At 60.4% G+C, this 22,956-nt stretch overlaps 1 protein-coding gene across 2 annotated transcripts; it reads right to left on the bottom strand.

The window, feature by feature from the left end:
• Nucleotides 1-800: 800 nt before the first annotated feature.
• ATG2A (autophagy related 2A) lies at nucleotides 801-19,304 on the bottom strand. 2 transcript variants are annotated; one of them, XM_024574073.3, is made up of 41 exons: nucleotides 19,035-19,304; nucleotides 16,851-17,013; nucleotides 16,574-16,726; nucleotides 16,371-16,473; nucleotides 15,834-15,969; nucleotides 15,589-15,687; nucleotides 15,196-15,292; nucleotides 14,940-15,104; nucleotides 14,699-14,839; nucleotides 14,010-14,247; nucleotides 13,782-13,926; nucleotides 13,592-13,684; nucleotides 13,015-13,173; nucleotides 12,667-12,910; nucleotides 12,246-12,342; nucleotides 11,956-12,115; nucleotides 10,905-11,047; nucleotides 10,678-10,823; nucleotides 10,419-10,576; nucleotides 9,821-9,971; nucleotides 9,493-9,692; nucleotides 9,314-9,394; nucleotides 9,078-9,184; nucleotides 8,898-8,990; nucleotides 7,913-7,983; nucleotides 7,605-7,681; nucleotides 6,936-7,106; nucleotides 6,692-6,818; nucleotides 6,394-6,608; nucleotides 5,647-5,855; nucleotides 5,268-5,403; nucleotides 4,629-4,835; nucleotides 4,310-4,411; nucleotides 4,136-4,220; nucleotides 3,901-4,048; nucleotides 3,750-3,822; nucleotides 3,470-3,552; nucleotides 3,073-3,194; nucleotides 2,768-2,922; nucleotides 1,574-1,726; nucleotides 801-1,493 (listed from the first exon to the last, which is right to left on the bottom strand). In XM_024574073.3, exons 1-41 carry the CDS (start codon nucleotides 19,203-19,205, stop codon nucleotides 1,257-1,259), a joined length of 5,814 nt encoding a protein of 1,937 aa, XP_024429841.2. In that variant the 5' UTR covers nucleotides 19,206-19,304; the 3' UTR covers nucleotides 801-1,256. The 2 variants fall into 2 exon arrangements, with proteins under 2 accessions (XP_024429841.2, XP_024429842.2); XM_024574074.3 differs by having other exon boundaries at nucleotides 6,942-7,106.
• Between the last annotated feature and the right edge of the window lie 3,652 nt (nucleotides 19,305-22,956).

The following is a 22,956-nucleotide window of genomic DNA, read 5'->3' as shown; positions in this document are numbered from 1 at the left end:
GAGAAGCCCCTCTTCCCTGTTCCCAAGAAACCACGTGAGTGTGAGAGCAGGGGGTGCAGACAGTGGTTCCCCTCCGGATCCCACATTAAGTTTCTGTGCAAATGGCAGCGACAGGACCCCTTCCAGCCAGTGTCCTGCCCCTCCAGTGCCCTGAAGCTGGACTCCAGGACAGAGGCTCCCATCACCTGAACAGCCTTCTGCTAGGGAAGGTGGGGGCAACCTTCAGAGGGCCCAGCCTCCCAGGGAGGGCCTTGACTGAGCCCCAGGTCCTCATAAGCAGGGCAGGGTTCTCAGGAAGAACCGGAGGCTCAGGGACCCAGGGCCCAGTGCCTCAGGTCACACGGTCAGGTTCGAACCTCGCCGGGGAACCCATAACCCTGTGCTCTGCTCTGACCCAGCATCCTCCCAGCAGTTCCCTCACACCTGGCCCCAGGTAAGGCTGGACCCTGGGCTCTTGCAGGGATAGAGCCAAGAAACGTAGCCTGGACAAGGTGGGCTCTGAGGGCCACTCCTCCTCCCCACTTCGCTCAGCTCCTGCCACATGAGAAGCGGGGCCAGGGTGGCAGTCCCCTTGGCCAGTGGTGAGGAGGAGCCCAGGGCAGTCGAGTGAAGTTGTGCAGGGCTGCGCAGGTGGCTGGGTGAGAGGCCAGGGGAAGGAACCCTGTCCCATTGGGTGGGGGTGGATAGGTGTGGCCAACGCTCGTGGTGACTTGGGCGGTGCTGGGTGCAGAGCTGGGAATCTAGGTGCCAGTCAAGGTCAGGCTGAGGCCGGGCAGTGCAGGGACACAGGATGAGGGGCTGGCGGTGGGCACGGTTTATTCCACTTCATTCAGACACTGACCCCCACACTCAGGAGCTTAGAAATAATACATTGAACCACACAGTGCCTGTGCCCCGACCCCTCCTGGGGACACAGACAGACACTTGGCTGAGTGGGGTCAGGGTCCGAGGGTCCACAAGCCTCCATCCTGGGACAGGGCAGTAGTGTGGGCCCAGGCGGTGGTGGGGGCAGTGTCCTTTCCCCGGCCCCCCGAGAAAAAGTGCAGAGACAGGACCGAGGCCCCAGGCAGGGAGGCCCCACTCTGGGCGGTTGGCAGCAGGAAGGCCAGGGGAAGGGTCCTTCATGCTCCTTCCTGAGGGCCCGGCCCGAGATGCCGTGGGCACAGCTCTCGGGAGGTGCGGGAGCTGAGGTGCCACTGCGGCTGGCTGGGCGGGCGGGAGGGCGGGCAGAGCCCTGGAGTCCTTGGTGCCTGGGCTCAGTCCTGGGCCGCGTCTGAACGCCACTTGAGAGCGTGGTCCTTGTGCGCGTCAGGGAGGATCTGGTTGCGCATCCCCCCAAGCAGGTTGGACGTGGCCTCTGTGGCCAGGATCAGGGGCTTCACCACCGTTGGGGGCAACTGGCGGATCACGCCTCCCACAGCACCCGTCAGCCCCTTCTGCTCGTGACCCCGAGATGCCACCTCACAGATGGTCTGAGCCGTGTCCAGGATGCCCTGTGGAGGTGGGCGGTCAGCGCAGGGGTCTGGGTGGAGAGTGGGTGTGGGGTGATGGGGACAGGGCTGGACCGCATTACCTCTCGAACGGTGTCGTAGGCCTTGACCACGCCCTCCCGGAGGTCAGCTGGCTGCTGGCCCTTGCGCTGCCTTCGCACAGAGCGCTTGTCCTGCAGGGAGCGGGAGATGGGTTCCGCCGGGGACAGGATGTCGTACACCGTCTCGGCGGTGGCCTGTGGGAGCAAGGGAGACGCCGGATGGGGAGAGGCGATCCAGGCAGACATGACGGAACCCCTGGGCCCCCGGTCCAGGGAGCCCTCCACTGCCCCACCCCCAATCCCATGCTGGCTCCAGGGGTCCTGCCAAGGTTCCCACCAGCCAGGTGAGGGAGCTTCAGGTGGACTGGCTGCTTCCTCAGGGGCTGCTCCTAATATCCTCCAGACCCCAACCCTGCTGACCCCCACACCCATGCACCCCCCAAGTCTGTGGTGCCCCACATGCAGCTTGCCTGAGCTGGGCGCATCGCCTGGCCTCGCCAGGTCTACAGAGCAGCCCAACAGAGACCAGGGGTCCCCCTCACTCCTCCCACGGACCAGGGAGTCCATCACCAAGTCTAAGCTGCCTTTTGTCCGAGACTCCCCTGTTCTTTGCGCCCAATCTCTCATCCAGCATCACTCCTTCCCACCCAGACTCCTTGCCTGGGGATGCCACCCTCCAGCTGACACCCTGGGGGAGCCCCTCAGATGCTGGCTTATCTCTCCAGCCTCCTCTCTGGAGACCTGCCCCTGCCCTCTCCGGGCTGGACTGCAGGGCCCAGGAGGCACCATGCTCCCCACACACCGCACGCTCATGCCCGCCTGTCCCGTCCCAGCCCTCACACCGTGGGTTCACTGCGCCACCTACAGCTGCCCCCAGGACAGCGACCGGGGACGCATCGGGCCCAGCGAGGTGCAGGGCCCGAGTGAACCAGGGCCATCTGGGCCTTACTCTCCTGTCTGTAAACAGAGACCCCCCTTCCCTTCCCTTCAAGACTAGGCCGTGAGCAGAGACCCAGTGGGCTATAAAGCTGGGGGGGCACTCATTCTCCTGCATGGGGGCCACAGGGGGCCTTGGGAGAGGGGCTGTGGGTCCCCTGCTAGTCACTTGGCCTCTCCTCTCTGTGACTGTTCGTCAAAAAATGTTCTGCACACAGACTGCCCTGTCAGTGGAGCTTTGGGGACGGGACCGGACGCTGTGGCAGGCTCTCCCTGCCCTGCAGAGCCAGGCGCCCTCACCTGGATGGCCTGTACCAGCCGGTTGCTGAGTTCCAGGGCTGCAGAAGCCGTGGAGGAGCCAAAGGAGGCGGCCCCCCGTTGCAGCCCCCGCATGAGGCGCCCGTCCTTCCTGTACTGCTCGATGGGCAGCCACAGCAGGTCCCGGAACCCTTGGACTGGGGTGGGGGACGGGCTTGTCAGAGGTGCCGAAGGGTGCGCTGCCCCCACCACCCTACTTTAGGACCTCCCCTTCCTATTCCCAATGGCAGCTTCCAGGCTGCCCAAGGGCAGGGCAGTTTTAAGAGTCCCCAGAACCAGGCACTTACAGAGCTGGACAACTGAGTGCATGGGGCCCACTCCCCCCAGCAGGCCTGGCAGCTGGTTCTTGCGGATGTCCTGCAGCCACTCATTGAGAGCATAGCCCAGCACCTTGTCCACGCCCAGGAGTCTGGGAAGGGGAGAGCAGAGGAGGGCAGGGTGAGGCAAAGCCACACATTGAGGGGTCACAGGGCCAGGTGGACCTGAGATACCTCAACACTCCCCATGGCCCTACCCAGCCCTGTGCAGGGATTGTGGGATAACTGCACCCATTTTACAGAGGAGAAACTGAGGCCCCAGAGGGTTGATGTCTTGGCCAAGGCCACACAGCCCGTCAGGAACAGAGCAAAGGGAAGAGCAGAGCCTTGGGAGAGGCCGGGGATGCCGGGCATGTGGAAGGCTCACCCGTGCCGGCAGCAGAGCCGCTTCAGCTTCAGCTCGGAGCAGTTGAGCTGCGCCAGGCCGATGAGGAGGCCAGTGAACGTGCCCTGGAGAGGCAGAGGGGTTGGGTTTACGTGGGTGGGCACGGTGGCCTGCCCAGGCCACCTGACCCCTCCTTGGCAGCCAGGGACGCCTGGTGCGCACGTTGGCCTCCTGGCCCCCAAAGACCAGGCTTCACTTGAGCAGAATGGGGACTCCAGAAGGCCTCGGCTACTCAGCTACCCCGCCTGATGGCCCCACTTACCACCTGGTCCATGGTGACGTGCTTGCCATGGTAATCCAGCCAGATGGGCACCTCAGACGTGAATCGGAACTCCCTGGGGGTAAGAGAGTGGGTCCTTTAACCACTGAGCTGGCCCCGAGAGGCCCGCCCAGGGCCCCGCCCACAGCTGTACCTGAAGTAGATGGGCTGCTGCTCAGAGCCTTGCCTACCACCTGCGGCCTCCTGCACGTCGTCAGGGGCCTCTACTCCCTCAGGCGCCTCTACACCCTCAGGCGGCCCTTCCTGGGGGTCGCTGGGCTGGGCTCGGGTCTCAGGGTGAGCTAGAGATTAGACAGACCAGGGATGGGCCCAGGGCCAGCTGGGAGGTGGAAGGCGAAGCCCCGCCCCTCCCTGGTCCAGCCTCTCACCCTCAGCAGAAGCCTCTGCCGGGACCATGGGGTTGATGCCTGCTGCCAGGCTGGTGAAGAAGTCCCTGAGGAAGAGCAGGGCGTCCTGTGGAGGGAAGGGTGGGCCACAGGTCAGGCTCAGGGCTTGGCAGCAGGGGGCCTCACCTTGGGCCCACCTGCACCCAGCCCACTCACCTGGTCCACGTTGAGCCGCAGGGGCAACAGCGAGACCCGGAGACAACACTCAGGTCCACCCACACTGGTCGTGGGGGCCACATGCAGCGCTTTGATGGTGAGCTGGGGACAGAGGGTGAGCGCTGGATGACCGCTGGACTGCAGGCCCTGGGTCCCTTCCCGCCGAGGCTCACCCTATCAGTCTGTGTCCATGAAAGCTAGTCCCTCGGTTGGACTGCCCGGAGCCCTGCCATCCCCCCGGGCTCGCAGACAACCCAGGTGAGTGTGAGTGCATGTGCAGGCACGTGTGAAGACGTGGCCCCGTCCCCGCCCACAGTACCATGTTGGAGTGGGTGCGCCGCGGCATCCGCTCGCTTGTGTACATGTACAGGAACTTGTTGATCTTGGAGGAGGGGAGCCGGTCTCGGATCTCCAGCTCCTGCACAACGAACACCTGGCGGGACAGCGGCTGCTCCTCCAGCTCCTCGCCTGGGGCCGTGGGGCCTGCAGCTGGCTCCACCGGGTACACTTCATGCTGGAAGCTTACCTGGGAGAGGGGGCATGGAGGCCTGAGCCAGGCAGGCAGGGCCCGAAAGGGACGGAGGGTTTGCCCAGGCCCCCACTCTTCCAGCCACCCTTCCTGCATGTGGCCCCATTGCAGAGCCACGACTGGTGGCTGCCTGGCCCCTCATGTAGCTCCCCACCCCCAGGCATTTCAAACCCACACGGTCACAATGAACTCCTGACCTCCCCCAAATCCATCTGCCCCATCATCCTAAGCATAAACCCTACTTCAAGCCTCGCTCTCTAATCTCTCTATCACCAGGGACGTTGGTTCTGCATCCTCAAAATGTCTGTAAAACCCACTCTACAAAGTAAGTTCCCATGCTGCACAGTGCTGGCTGAGCAGAAGGGATGAGGTGACCAGCCGCTGTCCCCCAGCCCAGCTGGCCTTTTGCACCCCAAGCTCCCTGCTCACCTTGCTGAGCTGGATCTCCATGAGGACCTGGTGCTGCCGCCCGCTGCCCCCCTGCGAGCGCCAAGAGTTCTGGGGCCGGTTGGGGCCAGAGCAGCGAGAAGGGGAGCCCCGGGGACCCGTGAGGCCGACTCTTGCCCTGGGAAGAGGGACAGGGGACAGACTGACTCAGAGGAACACCCTTTTCTTACCCCCTCCTCTCAGAGTGAGACTCTTGGCCTGTGGTGGGAGACCCTTCCCTGGGAGCTGGGTGGGATAAGGAAGGAGGAACTGAGTCCAGGGAGGCGAGGATAGGCTCAAGGTTACCAGCTGCCGAAGGTCAGGGATAGACCCCCAGCCCAGGCCCCATCGTCACAGCTGCCACCTCCACTCTCTTCCTCACCTGTGGCCAGGGTGGGGGCCAAAGTCTCGGCCTCCATAGAGGTGCCAGACAAAGGAGACCTCACGCACCACCACGCGGGTGCTGGGCACTGGGAAGTGGGCAGGCGCCCGCAGCAGGTCCGTGCTGCCCAGAGGCCGTGAGAAGTGCCCGTCCTGCACGACAACAGGGCCTGGGCGCAGCTGTGTCACCACAGGCTCCCCGTCTCGGGGCTGTAGGGAGGGGCTGAGTGAGCACGTGTGGCCCAGATGCTCTCCCCTGACCAGGCCACCCTCCACCCAGTTTTTTCCGGCCTCAGGCCTCTCTCCCCATTTCTGCGAAAGATGACTCTCCTGGGTCACCATCCGCACATCCTGCATCCGCATATTCTGCCCAGGATGGGGCCGAGCGCCCCTGCTCCTACTAGCCTTGTCTCCCTGGGACCTGGGTCTTGCTTGCATATGACATTCCCACTGGTACTTAGGGGCCAGGAGGTCAGCACCCTTGCAGTCTGCACCCTCCCACCTAACCACCTGCCCGCATCCTCCCTCCTCTGACACGCCGTCCCTGTGCCCGGGATGCCACGCCTTCTCTTCCCCTGACAACCCACTAGCTCCTTTGAAGCCCAGAGTCAGGGCTGCCTCCCCAAGAAGACCCTCCCAGCCCCAGTTCCCAACAGAAAGTAACCACCTCCTGCCTCTCCCACAGCTCCATCTCTAGAAGGTCAGAAACTGAGCCACCGTCTCCCACCATCTCCTGCCCACCACACACCGGGACGCCTAGGCCAGGAGCGTCAAGGATGCAGAACTCGTCACTGTCCAGAGTGTCTCCATCCCCGTCCTCTTCCGTTTCGTCTTCATGGGTCTCTGAGAAGGACCCCAAACTGCCAGCAGGGACCCCAACAGGGGAGGAGGGGGGCTGGGCCCCACTCCGTTCACCTGGGAATAGGTAGACTGACACGGGCGAGGCCTGAGGGAGGGGGCCATCTGTAGGAGAGAGAGCTGGTTTCAGGGGATGCCCAACGAGGGTGCTGGCTGCATCCGCTGGCCCCAGAGGCCCCCCAGCCCACCTGAATGCTGGGCCAGCTCCTTCAGGTTGCGCTCAGTGTCCAGGAGCGCGTCTGCCAGGTCCCGCTGGTTGATGAGGGCCGTCTCCACTGGGGGGCATGAGGGCAGGGAGGCGGGGCTCTCGGACAGCTAGGCCAGGCAGGGGAGGAGTGGTGAATGAGAGCCAGGGGGGAGGGGCGGGGACCCAGGGGCGCCCCATGGCCAGGCCCCTGGGGGACCATGGCAGGGGAGGGGGCCGGGTCTCACCTGTACCTTCTGGCCGGCGATCTCAGTGGGGCTGGGGGGCCGGGCCGGGGGGTGCAGGTCGCCCGAGCTCAGTACGTACTGCAGCAGGTTGACTAGCAGGGCGCAGGAGTCGGCGCAGCCGTGCATGTGCACCACACTGTTGGAGCAGCGCAGCTCGAACAGCGGCTGGCTCTGTGGGGGCGGGGCGGGGCCATCAGCCCAGGCTCTATCCTCTCTATCCAGAGATAGGACAGGCTAGGTCCTCCCGGGGGTGGGTGAGCACACTGAGCCCAGAGGGTGGAAGGGGCTTGGCCCAGGGCTGCCCAAGGAAGCGGAGCGCCACCCCGAGTGAAGGGCTTCATTAAACTCGACTCCTTTGTCCCTGACCCCAGCCAGCCAGGCGAGGCCTTCATTTTACAGATGAGGAAACTGCCTCATTGTAGAGGCCCTGGCTGCAGCTGCCCTCTAGTGGCGGGCCTCCCACTGAGGGACGCCCTCGGTGGGCCTGGCCCTCCAAGAGAGCCAATAACCACAGCCCAGGGGAGGAAGGGCATGCAGTGACCGTGACCTGTGCCCAGGCCCAGGGAGCAGAAGCAAAGAGATGGTGTGTGGCAGAGGGGGGCCCTCTGCAGGCACCTCGGCCCCAGCGCTGCTCCGGCCCCAGGGACTCTGGGAAACAGCTGTGCTCACCAGTTTGCCCCCAGTGCTCCCCTTCCAGGTTTTGATCACAAGCTCCAGGAGGTCAACGTCCAAGACACAGACATAATCTGAAACAGAGAACAAGAGACGTTCCTATGGCCTCCCCACACCCAGCCCCTGACCCACCACCCGGGGGGAGAATTGGGGTTTGTCTGGGTGCAGCCCTTGCATGCGTGTGTGTGTGTGTGTGTGTGTGTGCAGAGAATGGGCCATGGGGCGGGGGGGGGCACGGGCTGCTGTGTGTGGCCGGGGCCCACAGTCCCTCAGAGGGGAAGGAGCCCAGCCCAGGCCCTGCCCACCTCGCCGCAGATCCAGGGTCTCCACCTCACACTTGTCAGACAGGTACAAGGCTGAGTCGTCGAGGATGAACCTGGTGGGGATCAGGGCTGAGAAGGGCCCGGAGCCCCTGCAGGCGACAGCTCCACGGGAGCCGGCCGGGGTGAGGAGCCCAGAGGCAGGCAGAGGGACACCCACAGCAGGTCCCAGGCCCACGAGACCTTGGTGCTGAGCCCTCTCTGGCCTCAGTGTGTGTGCTGTAGGGAGAACGGGCCTGGCCTCCCCTGTCGCAGGCCCAGATCCATCTGTCCCCAAGTACTTCCACTCCTGCACCATGTCTGAGCCTCACTGCAGCCCAGGGAGGGGGCCCTGTTTCCCCCTCCTGCATTCATTGTACTTTTGAAGTGGGCCCTTTTTTTAATGGCATCATAACACAAGCCCCTTTAAAATATTTTAAAATGTAACAATACAAAGGACACGATCCCTAACCCCAATCCCAAATTCCGCTATACGCCTCCTTCTAGTCTCTTTTATGAAGCCACAGAGAGATGCTCGTGAATACCTGCTCATGAATCTTTGTATTAAACGTTCGTAGTTTTACATCATACTTTTTTCAGTCAACACTACTATGGCATTTCCCCATATATTTTGATGTTGTTCTCTGACCTGACTTAAAGGCCGGGTGGGCCACGTTTACCGACTCGGGCTGTGATTTGGGGGCATTTGGACTGTAAGTCCTGGCTGTTTTGAACTGTGCCACAGAAGCATCACATTCCAGCTGTCTTATCCTTCTATCTTAGCACGTCGACCAGAAGCAAACTGGGCCCAGGGGAAAGGATCGGGACGGAGAGTCCCACCGCCCTCTAAGAAGGTGGATCCAGTTCTCAGGGAGGATCACCACCCAGTGTACAGAAAGGCTCAGAGAGTGGCTTGAGGACATAGAGCAGGCAGACAGCACCTGGGGGAGTAGCAGCTGCAGCTTGGCTCAGGAGGGCGGGGGCTGCATACCTGAGCAGGAAAGTGGAGGTGTCCATGATGATATTACTGGAGAGGGTGAAGGTCTCGGCGGTGATAAGGACACGCACAGGGAGGTAGAGGGGCCTGGAGGTGACAATGAAGCTGGGGCAGGCTCCTCACATACACACATGTGAGAACCTGCCCCCTGCCCCTGGCACCCAGCCTGGGTACCTGTAGTCCACAGCGCAGGAGAACAGGTGAGTGTGCAGGACGGTGATGACCGTCGGGGGCAGGTAGCCCAGCACTGGGTCATCCAGCACATCTAAGAACTCCAACAGCTTTGGGGACCAGGTAGGAGAGGTAGTGAGGATAGGGTGGCCTCTTCCCCTCTCTAGCCCCCCACCCCAATCATGACACTGGCCTCCTCCCAGCCTCGAGACCTGTCTACCCATGCCACCCTCCCTCACCTGGGAGTGCCAGCTCTGTTCTGGTAGGGTCACATAGTGGCGTAGGGTGGCTCTGTGCAGCCTCAGTGTCACCAGGAACTCCTGGGGGTGGGACACAGTGACGGCGAGCCCAGACCTCCACGCACCAGACGGGCAGTCACCCCGGCCCAGTGGGCAGGCAGAAGCAGACATAGCTGTACCTTGACATTCTTGTGGGGGTCTAGGTGGATGCGCACGGCGGTGGACAACATATGGGGGCCTTGGCCCTGGCTCTTTCGGCCTGAGGCTCCCCGCTCGGTCACCCCTTTCTCTGATGGGTAGATGGTTGGGACCAGCTGGGCCGGAGGAGCAAAGGTGGGCAGCTCCAGGCGACTGGGCAGCAGGTAGTCCTCCACGGCCGCTGGAGAAGCATCTAGTAAGCCCCCTGCCAAGCCAGCTGACCGCCCACTTAACCGAAGGCCTGCATCCCTCCTGAAAGCCCCCGTCCGCGGACCCCCGGGACCCCTGACTGGCCCACAGCCCTCACACCTCGGTGGTAGAGCGTTGCCTTCTCGGCCTCCAGGCAGAAGTAGCCGAGTCCCGGCTGGCCTCGGTACTGTGAGACATTGAAGATGGTGCCTTGCTCCACGTCCAGCACCAGCTCCCCATGCACAGCCTCCAGCAGCCTCCCATCCTCATCCTGCAGACAGAGCACGGGCTCAGCCTCACCAGCTGAGCGGAGCAGTCCCCAGGCCCTCAGGGGCAAGGAGCCCTCCTAGAGCCCTGGCCTGACTAGGATCAGCTCCGGCGTCTGCACAGACTCTGCTGGAGGCCCGGGCCAGCGCTGTGTCTTTTGCCAGAGGGAAAGTATCACCCCTGCCCAGTCTGCCTCCTGGCATTATATGGTGCCCACCTGGGCCCTTCGTAGGGTGCCTTACACACAGCAGGTGCTGCTAAGTGGCTGACAGGGCGTGAGACAATGAGTGGGAGTCCTGTGAGTGCTGCTGGCTGGACAGGTCCCGCTCAGCCCCCCGCTGCCCGGGGCCCATTTCCCACACTCCCAGGTCGGTGCTGCTCGCTCTGGACTTGGTCTCCTATCAACGGGGGCTCTGCAGTCGGGGGCTCACCTCTCTGGGGCTGCCCTCACCTTGGTCTCACAGAGGGCTGTGACCCGGCCCTTCAGCACCGTCACCAGTGTAGTCAAGGTGCTCTGGGAGTGAGAGCTCAGGGACTCGGGGGCGGCCTGGGGGGCGCCGGATGCCGCCACTGAGAAGAAGTGGGCATCCTCGTCATCTGAGTCCGAGTCTGGGGTGAGATCAAGAAGCCAGTGGGAAGGGGACCCCGAAGGGCCGCCCCAGCCCTGCCCAGCTCTGGGGGCCCCAGACCCCGCTGGGCACCCCTCCTACCCAGCTTGAAAGCCGACTTGCACATCTTGAAGTTGTCCTGCCAGAAGCCCGAGGGGCCCGAGAAGCCAGGAGGGGGAGCAGTGTGGGTAGAGGCGGTGGCCGGAAGCAGGTCTCCCGGCTCCCACATGAGCAGGTCGTTGTTGATCCTGAGATGGGCAGGTGGAGAGGGGCCGTGAGGGAGGCCCAGCCCGGCCCCTGCCACAGCCCCCACCCACCCGCATCGTCACCTGTTGTAGAGGCTCTCGTAGACCTCCTTGCTGGGCAGGAAGACGTGGGCGCTGGGCAGGACCACTTCCAGGCTGCAGCGCGACAGCCTCAGGGCCCGGTTCTGGAAGCTCCTCATCTCCTCAGGGTCTCCAGGAATCACCATCTACATGGAGGAGGAGGAGCAGGAAAGGCATCTGAGAGGAGGCGGGATCTGCCACTGGCTCAGCAACTAGACCCAGACCTGCTTCCTAACCTCCTGTCGTCTGCTCATTCTTTACTAAAAAAAAAAAAAAGATTTTATTTATTTATTTTTAGACACAGAGGAAGGGAGGGAGAAAGACAGGGAGAGAAACATCAATGTGTGGTTGCTTCTCACACCCCCGCCCCCTCACTGGGGACCCGGCCTGCAACCCAGACTTGTGCCCTGACTGGGAATTGAACCGGTGACTCTTTAGTTGGCAGGCAGGCACTCAGTCCACAGAGCCTCGCCAGCCAGGGCCTTCGTTCACTCTTATTCGCTCACTCTTATTCGCTCATTCACAGAAGCCCTTCCCTGCTGGGATGGCAGCCTGCTCTGAGGGCCTCGCATGTTAATTCCTTTGTCCCTGGGACAGGCCTGAGAGAGGCTGTTGTGCCCACTTTTCAGATGAGGAAACTCATCTGCAGGAAAGTCTCCAAGAGGTTAGGCCCCAGGCTGAGATGACGTGGCCACTGGGCAGCAGAGCCTGGATTCAAACCCCCACTTTCTGGCACCAGGGCCAGGCCCTTAACCGCCTCTCACTCAACCCTCATCACCTTCAGAGCAGAGGGTCCCAAGGCCTAAACGTACAGTGCCAACAAGTTAGTGATGGGACAGGGCCCTGGTCTCCCCGCAGAGCCTGCCCTCACCAGCACCCTCACTCCTGGGCCCTACAGGCTGGGTTGCTCCCAACTCCCCTCTGACGTGAGATGATGAAAGAGATGAAATTTTCGCTGCTGCTGGGTCACATCGCCTGGGGCCCCAGGTGGTCCCTTCCCCCGGCCCACAGCCACCACGGAGCTTCCACGAGAACCAGCGCTCCCAGGCCTCACCTCCTCGGTCTCGTACATAGTCCTCTTGGAAGAGAAGGGAGAGGGCTCGGGCTCCCGCAGCTCGCACGGGCTCTCAACAGACAGGTCCAGCTCCTGTGCCTTCTCTGGGCCCACTTCCCACTGTGTGCCACTGATCTGGGGGTTCAGGGTCAACACTACCCTGCCGGGGCACAGGTCTATCACTGGCAGGTCCCCCCAGCCCCTGATCCCAGGTGGCCTTGCACCACCCTCAGGAGCAAAGCCCCCCCCCCCCCCCACCGCTGTTTGCCCCTGCCAGAGCCCCCACTTACTGGGGCAGGAAGTATTTTCGACCAGCGCTCTGGGGATCCAGGGCTTTGGAGACTCGCAGGCAGGGGACAGGTGGCTTCTCTCCATCTTCATAGGTGCCTGGAGGAGATGGGGAAGAACGGGGGGGTGGTCATTGCTGCCTGCCCCCATTTCTCCCTCAGTGCGAGGTGGAGTCAGTGGTGACTATCCTTTCCTGTTTACAGACCTGTGCGCTCTCTCATGCAGCAGCACAAGGATAAAGAGCCCGTCCTGCCTGCTGCCCCGAGCAGGCGCAGCACAGGCAACCTGGTGCCCCACGCAGCTGGTGAGGCCTGGGCCTGCTCCCCCGTGACCTCGCCTCTTCAGTAGCTTTACACCCATCTTTCCTGGAGGCCAGGCCGGAGCCTCTGCCCCAGGTGCTGTCTGTTTCCCAAGTGGTCTTACCATGTAGGTCAGAGCAGGTAAGTTCCAGGCGGGTGGGAGTTGGGGGTCCAGGCCCACTGCTCAACTCTGTCCGGAAATGGGGCTCACTCAGCTCCAGCCGCAGCTGCTCTGCCCGAACGGCCTGGCCAGCCCAGGGATCCCTCTCAGGCCGCAGGTCGGCAATGGGGAAGCGCAGATGAAGTGTGGCCCGGGGTGCCGATAGCCGCACCACTGTCTGCTGTTCGGCAGCTGGTGGGGACTCTGTCTGTGAGAGGGTTCAGGGATCACAGCTGCTACTAGGGCCCCCACCTCGGTGACCACAAGCCAGAGGGCCTGTGCCCCACTCCCTGCCCTGGTGAGGCATCTTACCAGCAGGCCGGCAGGTGCCTCGGGAGGGGTTAAGGTGGCCAGGTGCAGCAGAGCAGTGAGCCGGTCCAGGGCCCCCAGCTCCACGTCTGCCTGGAAGTCGGCCAGGTCCAGGGCCAGTTCTGAGCGGCAATGGCAGGTGGCTGTGCGCCGGGATCGGCTCTGAGGTTGAGGGTGTTCGGGTCAGCAAGGGCTGTGGGGTGGGTGAGGGCAGGGCGGGGAGGGGTCCCCTTGAGCAAAAAACAGAGGCCTCCTGGGTAGTGGTGAAAAGCACTTGGGCAGGGGACTCAGGAGGGGACCAGGAGACCTTTACTACCCTGCCGGAGGCAGATGACCATGCTTGTTTAATAAAAGCCATCCAAGAGTCACCACTCCCAGCCCTGGAGGTTAGTGGGGGACCGCCATGATGAGCTGGGGTGGGGCACCCAGGTTCAAATGTACTCAGGGGTCCTCGGGTGGGGAGGTATACTCTGCTTGGAGCAGGCCGGGAGGCAACAGAGGAGGCTGGGCCTGGGGGTGTGGTGTCATCCCACTATGGGGAGCAGCCAAGGGTCTTTAGGCCTAGAGTAGGGTGGGTTACCTTGGGCACACGGCGCAGGGTCTGCGTGTGGCGCAGGTGGGCGCAGGGCTGAGCCGAAGCCTGGGGGCCCTGACTGCTGGGGAAGCTCAGGATCTGGGGTGGGACGTGAAAGGTGAGAGCATCAGGCCAAGACCTTGCATCCACCCCAACCTCCAGGCCCAGGCTGCACACACTCGCCACTGGCCCTCACCTCCATGTACTCAGGTTTTGTAGTGCCCCTGGGCCACAGACACTCCAGCACTTCGACCTGCCCGAAGTGCACTTCCGTGCTGGTGGTCCGGCGGCCCCGGCCCGTCTGCAGCTCCCAGGACAGCTGCACAGCTGCACCCGTTAGCCTGCAGGGAGGAAGTTGGGCATCAGACGAGGGGATTGTGGGGCTCAGGGAGTCTCTACTCAGGCCCCTGCCTTGGGCTTGTACCGAACATGGCTACAGGGACAGGCCCTCTGGAAGCGCAGTCGGAGATGGTGGAAATCACGAGAGCCGAAGGGCCCATCCCTGGCAGCATCAAACTCAGCAAAAAAGTGGGTGGTGAGGTCAGGTGGTCCGGAAGCCGGGGCAGATGTCTCAAGCAAGGTCAGGGTCATGCCCCCCAAGGTCATCTTCAGTAGCGAGTCAGGGCGCATGGTGTCCGGATGGGGCGTGGGGGCCGTCTTGCCTGAGGGGACAGAGACTTCACCAGGGGCTCCCCAGAGCTCACGGGCAGCCCTCCCTGCTGGACTGTGGCTCTGAGAGGAGGCTTGGCCAGTTACTGAATCCAGGTTCTGTTCAACCCTCTTAAGGGAACTTCAAGGATTGGAGATGACAAAACACTCAGCCCAGTCCCTCACACGTACAAGCTCTCAATAAACGGCTAAAAAACACACAGCCCACGGGTCATGCCTTGTTACCCTCATTTACTGGAAGGGGAAAGCACATCTTGGAGAGCGGAAGTGCTCACCCAAGTTCACTTGACTCTGGAACCCATGCTTTGCCCATTGTATCGCCAGCCTCCCTGGGGAACCAAGTCACCCACAGTGGACCTCCAGGCATCACGGGAGGCCTCCCACATACACGTGACATCACAGTACCGAGGCCTCTTCCTTTCTTTCTGCCTTTGGAGCACTCACCCGATGGGTGGCCATGGGCAGGGAGCTGGCGTGGGGTCACGTCACTGTGCACAGAGGAGCCAAGGTCTACGTCGGAGAGGGAGAGCTCAGAGAGGGCGGAGGCCACGCTACTCGTGAGGCCCGCCATGGAGAAGAAGAGGTCTGTGGGTAGGTGAGGGAATCAGGAACAGTGGGCTTGGCCCCCCAACTCCTGCACACACACTGACCACCCTATCAGCCGCCCGCCTGGCCCCACACCCACCAGTGCTGTCCAGGTTGACAAGGGGGTTGGTAAGGGAGTCTGGACTGAGGGGCTCGGTCACAGCCCCCGCCTGCAGCTGCTGGTTCAGGTCCTGCTCAATCAGCCACAGGTCTTCAGCACCTAGCGGGCGGCTCTTGTTCAGCTTGTCATCCAGGGTCTTGGGGTCTACAGGGGTGGACACTTCCTTGCGTCAGTCCAACCTGGCCGGCCCCTCTCCAGCAGCCGTCCCACCCCCTGAACTGCCCAGAGGCCTCACCTGCAAGGCTCACGGCACCGAGCAGTTCCTGAAGCTGCTGGAGCTGCCGTGGGGTTAGCAGCAGGTGCAGGGAGCCCAGCTGTCCGGCCACCTCCAGCTGAGGGCAGAGGGGGAAACCAGGGAGCCTATACTTTCCACCCAGGCCCCCTGAGAGCCACTACCCACCTGCCCTCACCCTGTGGAAGAAGGATACCAGTTGCAAGGCTAAGCTTTCTCACCAACTAGCTGAGTGACCCTGGCCATGACTTGACCTCTCTGAATTTCAGTTTCTCCAGTTCCCAAGAAGGCAGCAACTTCCCCCACTCAACGACCCGCTTTGTCCCGAGAAGATAAACATGGCTGAGGGTTCTGAGGTGGAGTACACCCCTCCTCCCCACGGGCCCAGGGACTCGCCTTGGGGCCTGGGAAGGCCTCGTTCTGCTTCAATTTCACCGTCAGCTCCATGTACCCTGAGCAAGTGCCAATCTGCAAGGGGGGCTCTGGGGCGTCTTCCTGGGAGGCAAGAGGATATAAGGGGGGAGGGGTCAAGGAGATGATATCAGAGATGGTCAGAAGGGAGAGAGGGGCAGACGGGTCAAGGGCCAGAGAGGGCAGGGATTAGAAGGAGAAAGAGACTGTGGGGATCGGAGTTGGCCCACCTGTGGGGGAAGCTCCTCGAAGTGCAGGCGGACCCCTGCCAGCTGCAGCAGCTTGTGTAAGAAAGCAGGAGGCTGGTGCACATCCACTGGGGGTGCCTGGCTTGGGTCCCGCATGGCCTCGTCACAGTATTCTAGTCTGGGGAGTGTAGGGTCAGCCTTCACCGGAGTCAACCCAGGTATGGAGCCCCTCCCAGCACAGTATTCTGTCCTGGGGGTCTGGGGTCAGGGAGCTGCCCATCGTAGCCAGACCATTCTGGACCTCCATGGCCAGTCCTCGCTCCTTGGACCCTCCGCATGTAACCTGACCCTTGGGGGGTCCCTTCGCCACTCTGCATCTACACCACCTGGCCTTGGGACCCCACTCAAGGCTTACAACACAGCCCACCCCCCTTGCTGTGGCCACTGCCCAGGCCCACGCAGACATGCTCTGCCACTTCTCAGGAGCCTAGGCTGGGGGTGGGGTCAGGGCCAGGGCCATTTGTAGCCCCTTACACCCCCTCTCCCTCATGCCAGCCCACCCACTAGGCCTGAGCCCACCTCTGCACATGGACTTCCACTGCCACGCCATGCTCCCCATCACCCAGGGAGTGCTCCACCCTCACGACAGTGTCCAGGAAGGTCACCCTGATCCTTCGAAGCACTGAGGAGTGAGGACGGGGGTCTCAGGTTAGGTAGAGTTGTAAAGGGCAGGCACAATTTCCCTTTCGGGGTAGCAGGGTAGCCGGGAGGGGCCTGCTTACCAGTTTCAATGGTCTGGGCGAACATCTCCAGGCCCTCCAGGGGCTGTGGTGGCTCAGAGGGCTCAGGCAGCCCATCCCGCAGGCACTCCTGAGCCAGCTGCAGGCTCGTGGTCATGCACGAGGCCCAGCTCTGCGAGTCAGCAGGCCCCGGTCCTGTGGGTAGGAAAAGGGTCTTGGGGCAGGCAGGCCCAGCCAGCTCCTGAGCGCCCAGGCCCACTCCCACCACTTGCTCTCCCACCCCCACCCCCACCCCAGCCTTAGCCTGCCCTTAGCCTACCTGTGCCCTGACGGGGCTGCAGGGTGAGCTGGAGGCCTGACACTCGAACAGTGCAGTGGTCAGTGAGCAGTGCGGCCCAGGGCACGGCCACCTCGATGGAGCCCACAAAGCCTTCCACCAGCTCCAATGGCGATTCCATGGACTCCAGCACCTCGTTCACAGACTGAGAGCAGACAGGGGACAAATCTGGCTCAGGAAAACCCCAAACCGTCCGTCTCCCTGGCTGCTGCATCCTTTGTCTGCTCTACTTTGGAGAGTACCCTTGATCTCCCAGATCCTCTACAGCGCTACCGATGAGGCCCTACCTTTGCTCATGTGGATCCCTACTCTCAGCGGGCCCTATCACTGCATCACCCAAACGTGCCCAATCTTTCAAAGCGGAGGAATGGAGAGCTGAAGGACGAAGTGCAGGGAGCCGGGTGGAGGACAGAAGGTGGTGTTCCAGGCTTGGGAACAGCACATTCAAAGGCCAGGCAGAGAGCGCGGCTGCACCGCATGTTCACTTTGGGCAGGCGGAGTTCACGGGGAGTGTCCAGGAGAGGCAGGCAGGGGATGCTCCCCGACTCCAAACACTTGGTGTAGCACATCTCTCGGAGGCACAGGCTGAGCACCCCTCCCCCATTACAGATGGGAGAACAGTACCCCCACCAGCCTGGGAGCTCCTGGAGAGTAGAAGCTCGCCTGCTTTCCCTGTGAAACCCAGAGAGGGCCTCAATAAGCACTTGTTGGATCCATGAGTCAACAAACCAGAAGGCCCAGAGAGATCGAGTCCAAACTCCTCATGTAAGATCCACAGATGGGGAAACTGAGGCCTAGAGAAAAGAGACTAGCCTAGTTGCCCAAGGTAGCCCTAGTCGCCCTAGTGGACCAACATCTCTCTCCTCATCCTATCTCAGGGTCCCCAGGCACTAGGCTTCTTCTGAGGTCTTCAAGGTAGAGGCTGCAGGCAGAGCAGCTGGGAGGAGCAGCTGTCTACTAGGAAAAGCACCTGCATTCCACTAGGGTATAACTAGCTAGGAGCCAATTCAATTCCAACAGGAGGGCAGGGCTGGGTGCGGCAGGAGTGTTTCTTGGGACTGAAGTGGGAAGGGGCGGCTTAGAGGTCTGAGAAGCTTCCTGCACTGGGACTCACAGGCAAGAGGCTACTGGGAGGTGCCCCCAACTCTGGGCTCAGGGGACTTCCCTTATCCCACATTTGCTCAGGAAGACCTGTCCCCGAAGCCCAACTCTTCCTGCCCAGATTGTGCTGAGGCCAGGCATGCTGCCTGCCCAGCCAGAAAACTGAGAAGCCCCTGCCCTCCTGCCCTTCCAGGGCCAGCCCTGAGCTGGTGCCTCTAATTGGCGGTTCCTTTGCAACTTTCCAGGTCAGCTGAGCTGACTCACGACCCCTAACTGCCCCCACACTCACGTCTGACCCTGACCTTACTTCTCTCTGCCTCCTCATTGTCTCCCCAGCCTCCTTCCTGACTCGGGCCAGACCTCTCCGACCTTCCCCGTGGGCTTCCCTCCAGGTGGGGATGCTAATTTCCAATCCCCTCCCCAAACAGCCACTTGGTCCCTCCCACTCTCCCAAAAGCAGGAAGTAGGCAGCAGCAGCAGCAGCAGCAGCAGTCATACAAGGTGTTGATCAACACGGGTGCTGACGCGGTTGTTGACATCCACATCCGGAGGCGAACCCCACCCACTGGGCCCAGGGCTGTAGGGTCAGGAGGTCAGGGGACCTTTCCTACAGGTGTCCTCAGCAGCACTCTGGGCCCCTACCAGTGTCCCCTGACCAGCGGCATGTCCCCAAGTCTATCACTGCCCTGGCCTGATCCTACCAGAACCCCCTAGTTCCTCCGCTCGGATCCCTCCTCACCCTCTCCTTAGTCCCTCCACCACGCTCCTCAAAATCAAGGCCCCAAACTCAATGTACTTATTATGGCATTGTCCAGACAAGTGACATCCCTCTCCCCAGCCTCAGTTCCTCCTCCTGTGAAGTGGCCACAAGGAACCCGTTCCCGCCCAGGTTCTTACTCTGGAGGCGATCAGCCGGGTCCTTCTGACGCCTGAAAAGGGCCAGATTTCCATGGCCTTAACACGCCTGGTACCTGGTCCCTCGGCCCGACCCTTTCTCCGAGAGCCTCAGGTCTCTGCGGCCCTGTGCCCCCCACCTTCTTGCCGGGCTCGGGCCTGGCTCCTCACCCAGATCTCCAGGTGGATATCCCGCAGGGCAACGCTGCCCTTGTACAAATCGAGGCTGAGCTGGTCTAGGCTGAGGTGCTCCTGGAAGAAGTGACCCAAGTAGTGGTGCAGCAAGTAGCGGCAGACCCGCTCTTTCACACAGTTCGACCATGGCCACAGCCATCGTGACATCTCGGAGACCGCCGGGTCCGGGCCGCCTCCGCTTGCCGCCAGCCGGCGATCCCTGTCCGGCTACGCTGTTCACTAGAGCCTCCGGTTCGCCCCGCCGCTTCTCTCAGCGCCAGGCCGCGCCCCCGGGCGCTCAGCCACGCCCCCCACGCTCACTGCCATTGGCCATTGTAAAGGGCGAGGCCTACTGATTGGCCGAGGGGGGCGGAGCCTTCAGGCGCCAAAAAGAGACTGGGCCCTCTGCGTGACATAGTGCTCCCAATCTTGATTTACGCTTGCGTATAAATTCTTTGTGGGAGGACCTTTAACCTTCCTTCTACAAGCTCTGGGAAGGCTGTTGCTTGAAGTGCCAGTTCCCCGCAGAGGAATGCGCATGTGCAGACTCGTCCAATTACTTTAAGTAGTTGGGGCCGATTTAAAGGCACAGTGTCTCATAAAACTTCGTAGAAAGCTTCCCAGAGAGATAAAGTAGGGAGGAGAGCCCCTGCACGCATCTGCAGACACAAATAAATAAACATTAGCAGCTTACAAAGTGTTTTACCATCCTTCGTCTCTTTCGATCCTAATAACAACCATGTAAAGTAAAGGTTATAATCACCATTTTACAAATAAGAAAACAGCTTTATAAAGGTTGCTGTGAGTGCATTACCAAGGTCCTTTTCCACTCCTCTCCTGGAAAGCTTGGCAGATATATTCACCCTCCCTTCTGTCTGCAGTTGGTCAGAACCCCATCCCGTTTGGAATAATAGCTTTTCATCTTTCTAATGCTAAAATTAATGAAGAATGGGTTCTAAATCCCTTGAGTAGGGGTCTATTGTTTTTGTACAGCCAGTGAGCTAAGAATGGTTTTCACATTTTTAAATAGTTGGAAAAAAATCAAAGGAAGAATGAGATTTCATGACATGCAAAGATCATGTGAAATTCACATGCCAGTGTCCGTAAGTAAAGTTTTAGTGGAACAGAGCCAAGTTCATTTAATTAAGTACTGTCTAGGACTGCTTTCTTGCTACAGCGGAGACCTGCAAAGCCTAAAATATTTATTTTCTGGCCTTTTACAAGTTTGCAGATTCCTGCTCTACCTAGTTGGCCACGCAAGCCCCATTACATGAAGGGTGACTTAAGAGATACCCAGAGGTAATTGTAATTCTATTTTAGCCTGCTTTAGCCTTGCTAGAGCGTGGGGACTCAACTGCCATCTAAAGGCAAAAGTCGGCCTGAAGCAAGGACATTCGTCCTGGCCTCGGGGGCAGGGGCCTGGATGCCAGTCCCCGTTCTGTGTGGCCTCAGGCAAGTCAGCACTCCTCTGTGAAGCTTTGAGCCGTTTTACTTCCTGTAACCTGAGGCTGGGTTCAGCAGGCAGGAGGATTCTTAGAAGGGATTGAGAAACAGCCTGCAGGAAAATCTTGGGAGACACTGGGAAGGCCCCACTCAAGGAGGCAGGCTAATAGGATGACACGGAGAAAACGCTTATTAAGGAATGATTCATGAGCTCCGCTTGTCCCCCATGACAGACCAGGGCACTGTTGTGTTCATCGAATGTTGATTCAATTAATAATAATTTAAAAAACAGACATTAGGAATTGAGCCTGTGTGATGTCCTGGGCTTGTCACTTTACTTGCATCACCTCATCTGCTCTTCACCACTGCACAGAGAGAGGAACTGTTAATGCCCCCGTTTTACGGGAGAGGTAAGGCTGTGTGCCCAAGTGCCTGTGGAGCGAGTGGATGAAAAAGCATCACTTCTCCTCCCAAAGGCAGTGGAGTAGGAGGGCATGTTCTGGAGAGTAGGAAATGTCCTTGTGTCCAGTCTAGGAGGGGCGACCGTTCCCCTGCAGGGGGAATAGGGTGCACCCTGTGCGAAGGTGGAGGACACCGGACCATTTCCAATATTCGGGTCCCCGATCTGGGATGGCAGCTTCCCTGGTTGACTTCTTTCTAGTGAAGTCACACCCATGTCTGGCTCTCATCATAATTTGACTGGGAGCCACATCTGTCTCTCGGGAGTGGGTACCTGTGACTCCACTCCTCCTCTGACCCCCTCTGTGGCCAGGACACAGCGCAGTGTCTGTGTTACAGCAGAGGAGTAGACAGGGCTCAGAGGGGCACAAAGGTCCTTTCTGCCGCCTCGCCTAGACAGAGCTCTGTGAGCGCCACAGAAATACAACTCCAAGACATAATGATCTCACAGCCTGGCCCAGGCCTGGAGCAGGAGCTGAAGGAGAGAATAAAAAATGCTTACAAGGTAATGGTATGAAATTCTTTTAAGAGAGAAGGCAGTGTTGGGGACCACGTAGGGGTGTTTCTGGGAGAAAGTCCCAGGCCCTGCTTTAAGTCCAGCACCCCCAACAAATACAGTGGCCCTGTGCACTAAATTAGGGAGCTTTCACTGCACAGCCAGATCCCAGAGAATTCAAGGGGTCTGGAGAGAGATGAGGCCATGGTTCCTCCCCACAGAAAGAAAAGGGGAAGGGCCAGGCTTTGTGGGGTTCCTTGGGGGACCTCCCACATTAGGTGAGGTGGGAACTCATCAGGCAGAACCTGAGTTCTAGGCCTCAGGGGCCCTGGGGGGAGGCTCCCCCTTCCCTAGGAATGGCACACCCAGAAGAAGCCCCTCTGGGAATTTCCTCAGTGGGATCAGGGTGGGTGTGGAAAGGATCATAGGAGATAGCCGAAGGGTGTGACTTTTGACTTGGTCCATGGTAGAGGGCCTTGATTTTGCATCTTGTTTAAATTATGGTAGAAGACACATACCATAAATTTTACCACCTTAACCCTAAGTGTGTAATTCAGTAGTGTTAAACATATCCACACTGATGTGCAATCAGTCTTGAAAACTTCTTCGTCTTGCAAAACGGCTGCTGTATAGCCATGAAACAACAAAATGGGTGGTTTTTTGGAATGTGTATGCTATCTCAATAAAGGTGATAAAAAAGAATTTTCATCTGCACCTCCAGGTGACACAGTATCTATTTCAAGACCCAGTTCAAATACCACTCCTTGCAGGAAGTCTTGTGTCTGCCCTCCACCCTTCAGTTCCCCAGTCCTCAGACTGACCGGTCTCCATTATACAAAGCACCCATCGATCCTCCCTGGTCAGCTTGACCTTGAGTCCAGGACACTTGCCCGCAGGGGGCTTGGAGCTGGTCCCCTCCTGACTTAGGCTGGGAGATGGAGGTCTGGCCCCAGGACCAAGCTTTTGATAACAGCTGTGTGACCTCGGGCAAAGCCTTCTCCCTTCTGGCACTTGGGATCCTTACCTGGCTGTAGAAGGCTCCAAGGTGGGCTTGCCCTCCCCCAGTTTTTTCTGCAGGGATGTGGCAGAGACTTCACCTCCTGAGCCTAGGAGTTGGGCAAGGAGGAGATTATGGGGTTCCATGGACAGACAAGGATGCCGAGGGCCAGATGAACAAGGCCTGGTGAAGATTTCTGAGTAAGGGGTCACTGGCCAGCTCCCCAGTGGTATAGTCCTGGATCCCAGCCTGGCTAAACTGGGTCCCTGGCTTTCAGTTGCTCTAGCAGGTGGGCACCTTTCGGCACCCAGGCTCCATAACAACAGGGAAGATGGCTGGGTGGTTGCCCTGGCGCACTGGGTGCTCACCGAGGCCCTGGGCAGGGTGGGGAGGACTCCAAAAAGGGCCCCAGCCTCCAACCCCCTCCGTGACTTCATTGTCTGGTCTCATTGCCCACTCCTCTTGCTCACATGGACCAGTTAATTGTTCATCCAGGCAAAACTTCTGGGTGGCGACTTCACAGC

This window comes from Desmodus rotundus, chromosome 5 (genome assembly GCF_022682495.2).
Source record: "Desmodus rotundus isolate HL8 chromosome 5, HLdesRot8A.1, whole genome shotgun sequence".
Classification (NCBI taxonomy): Eukaryota; Metazoa; Chordata; class Mammalia; order Chiroptera; family Phyllostomidae; genus Desmodus; species Desmodus rotundus.
Note: the sequence above shows the minus strand (reverse complement) of the source record. Positions and strands in the feature narration are given on the sequence as shown.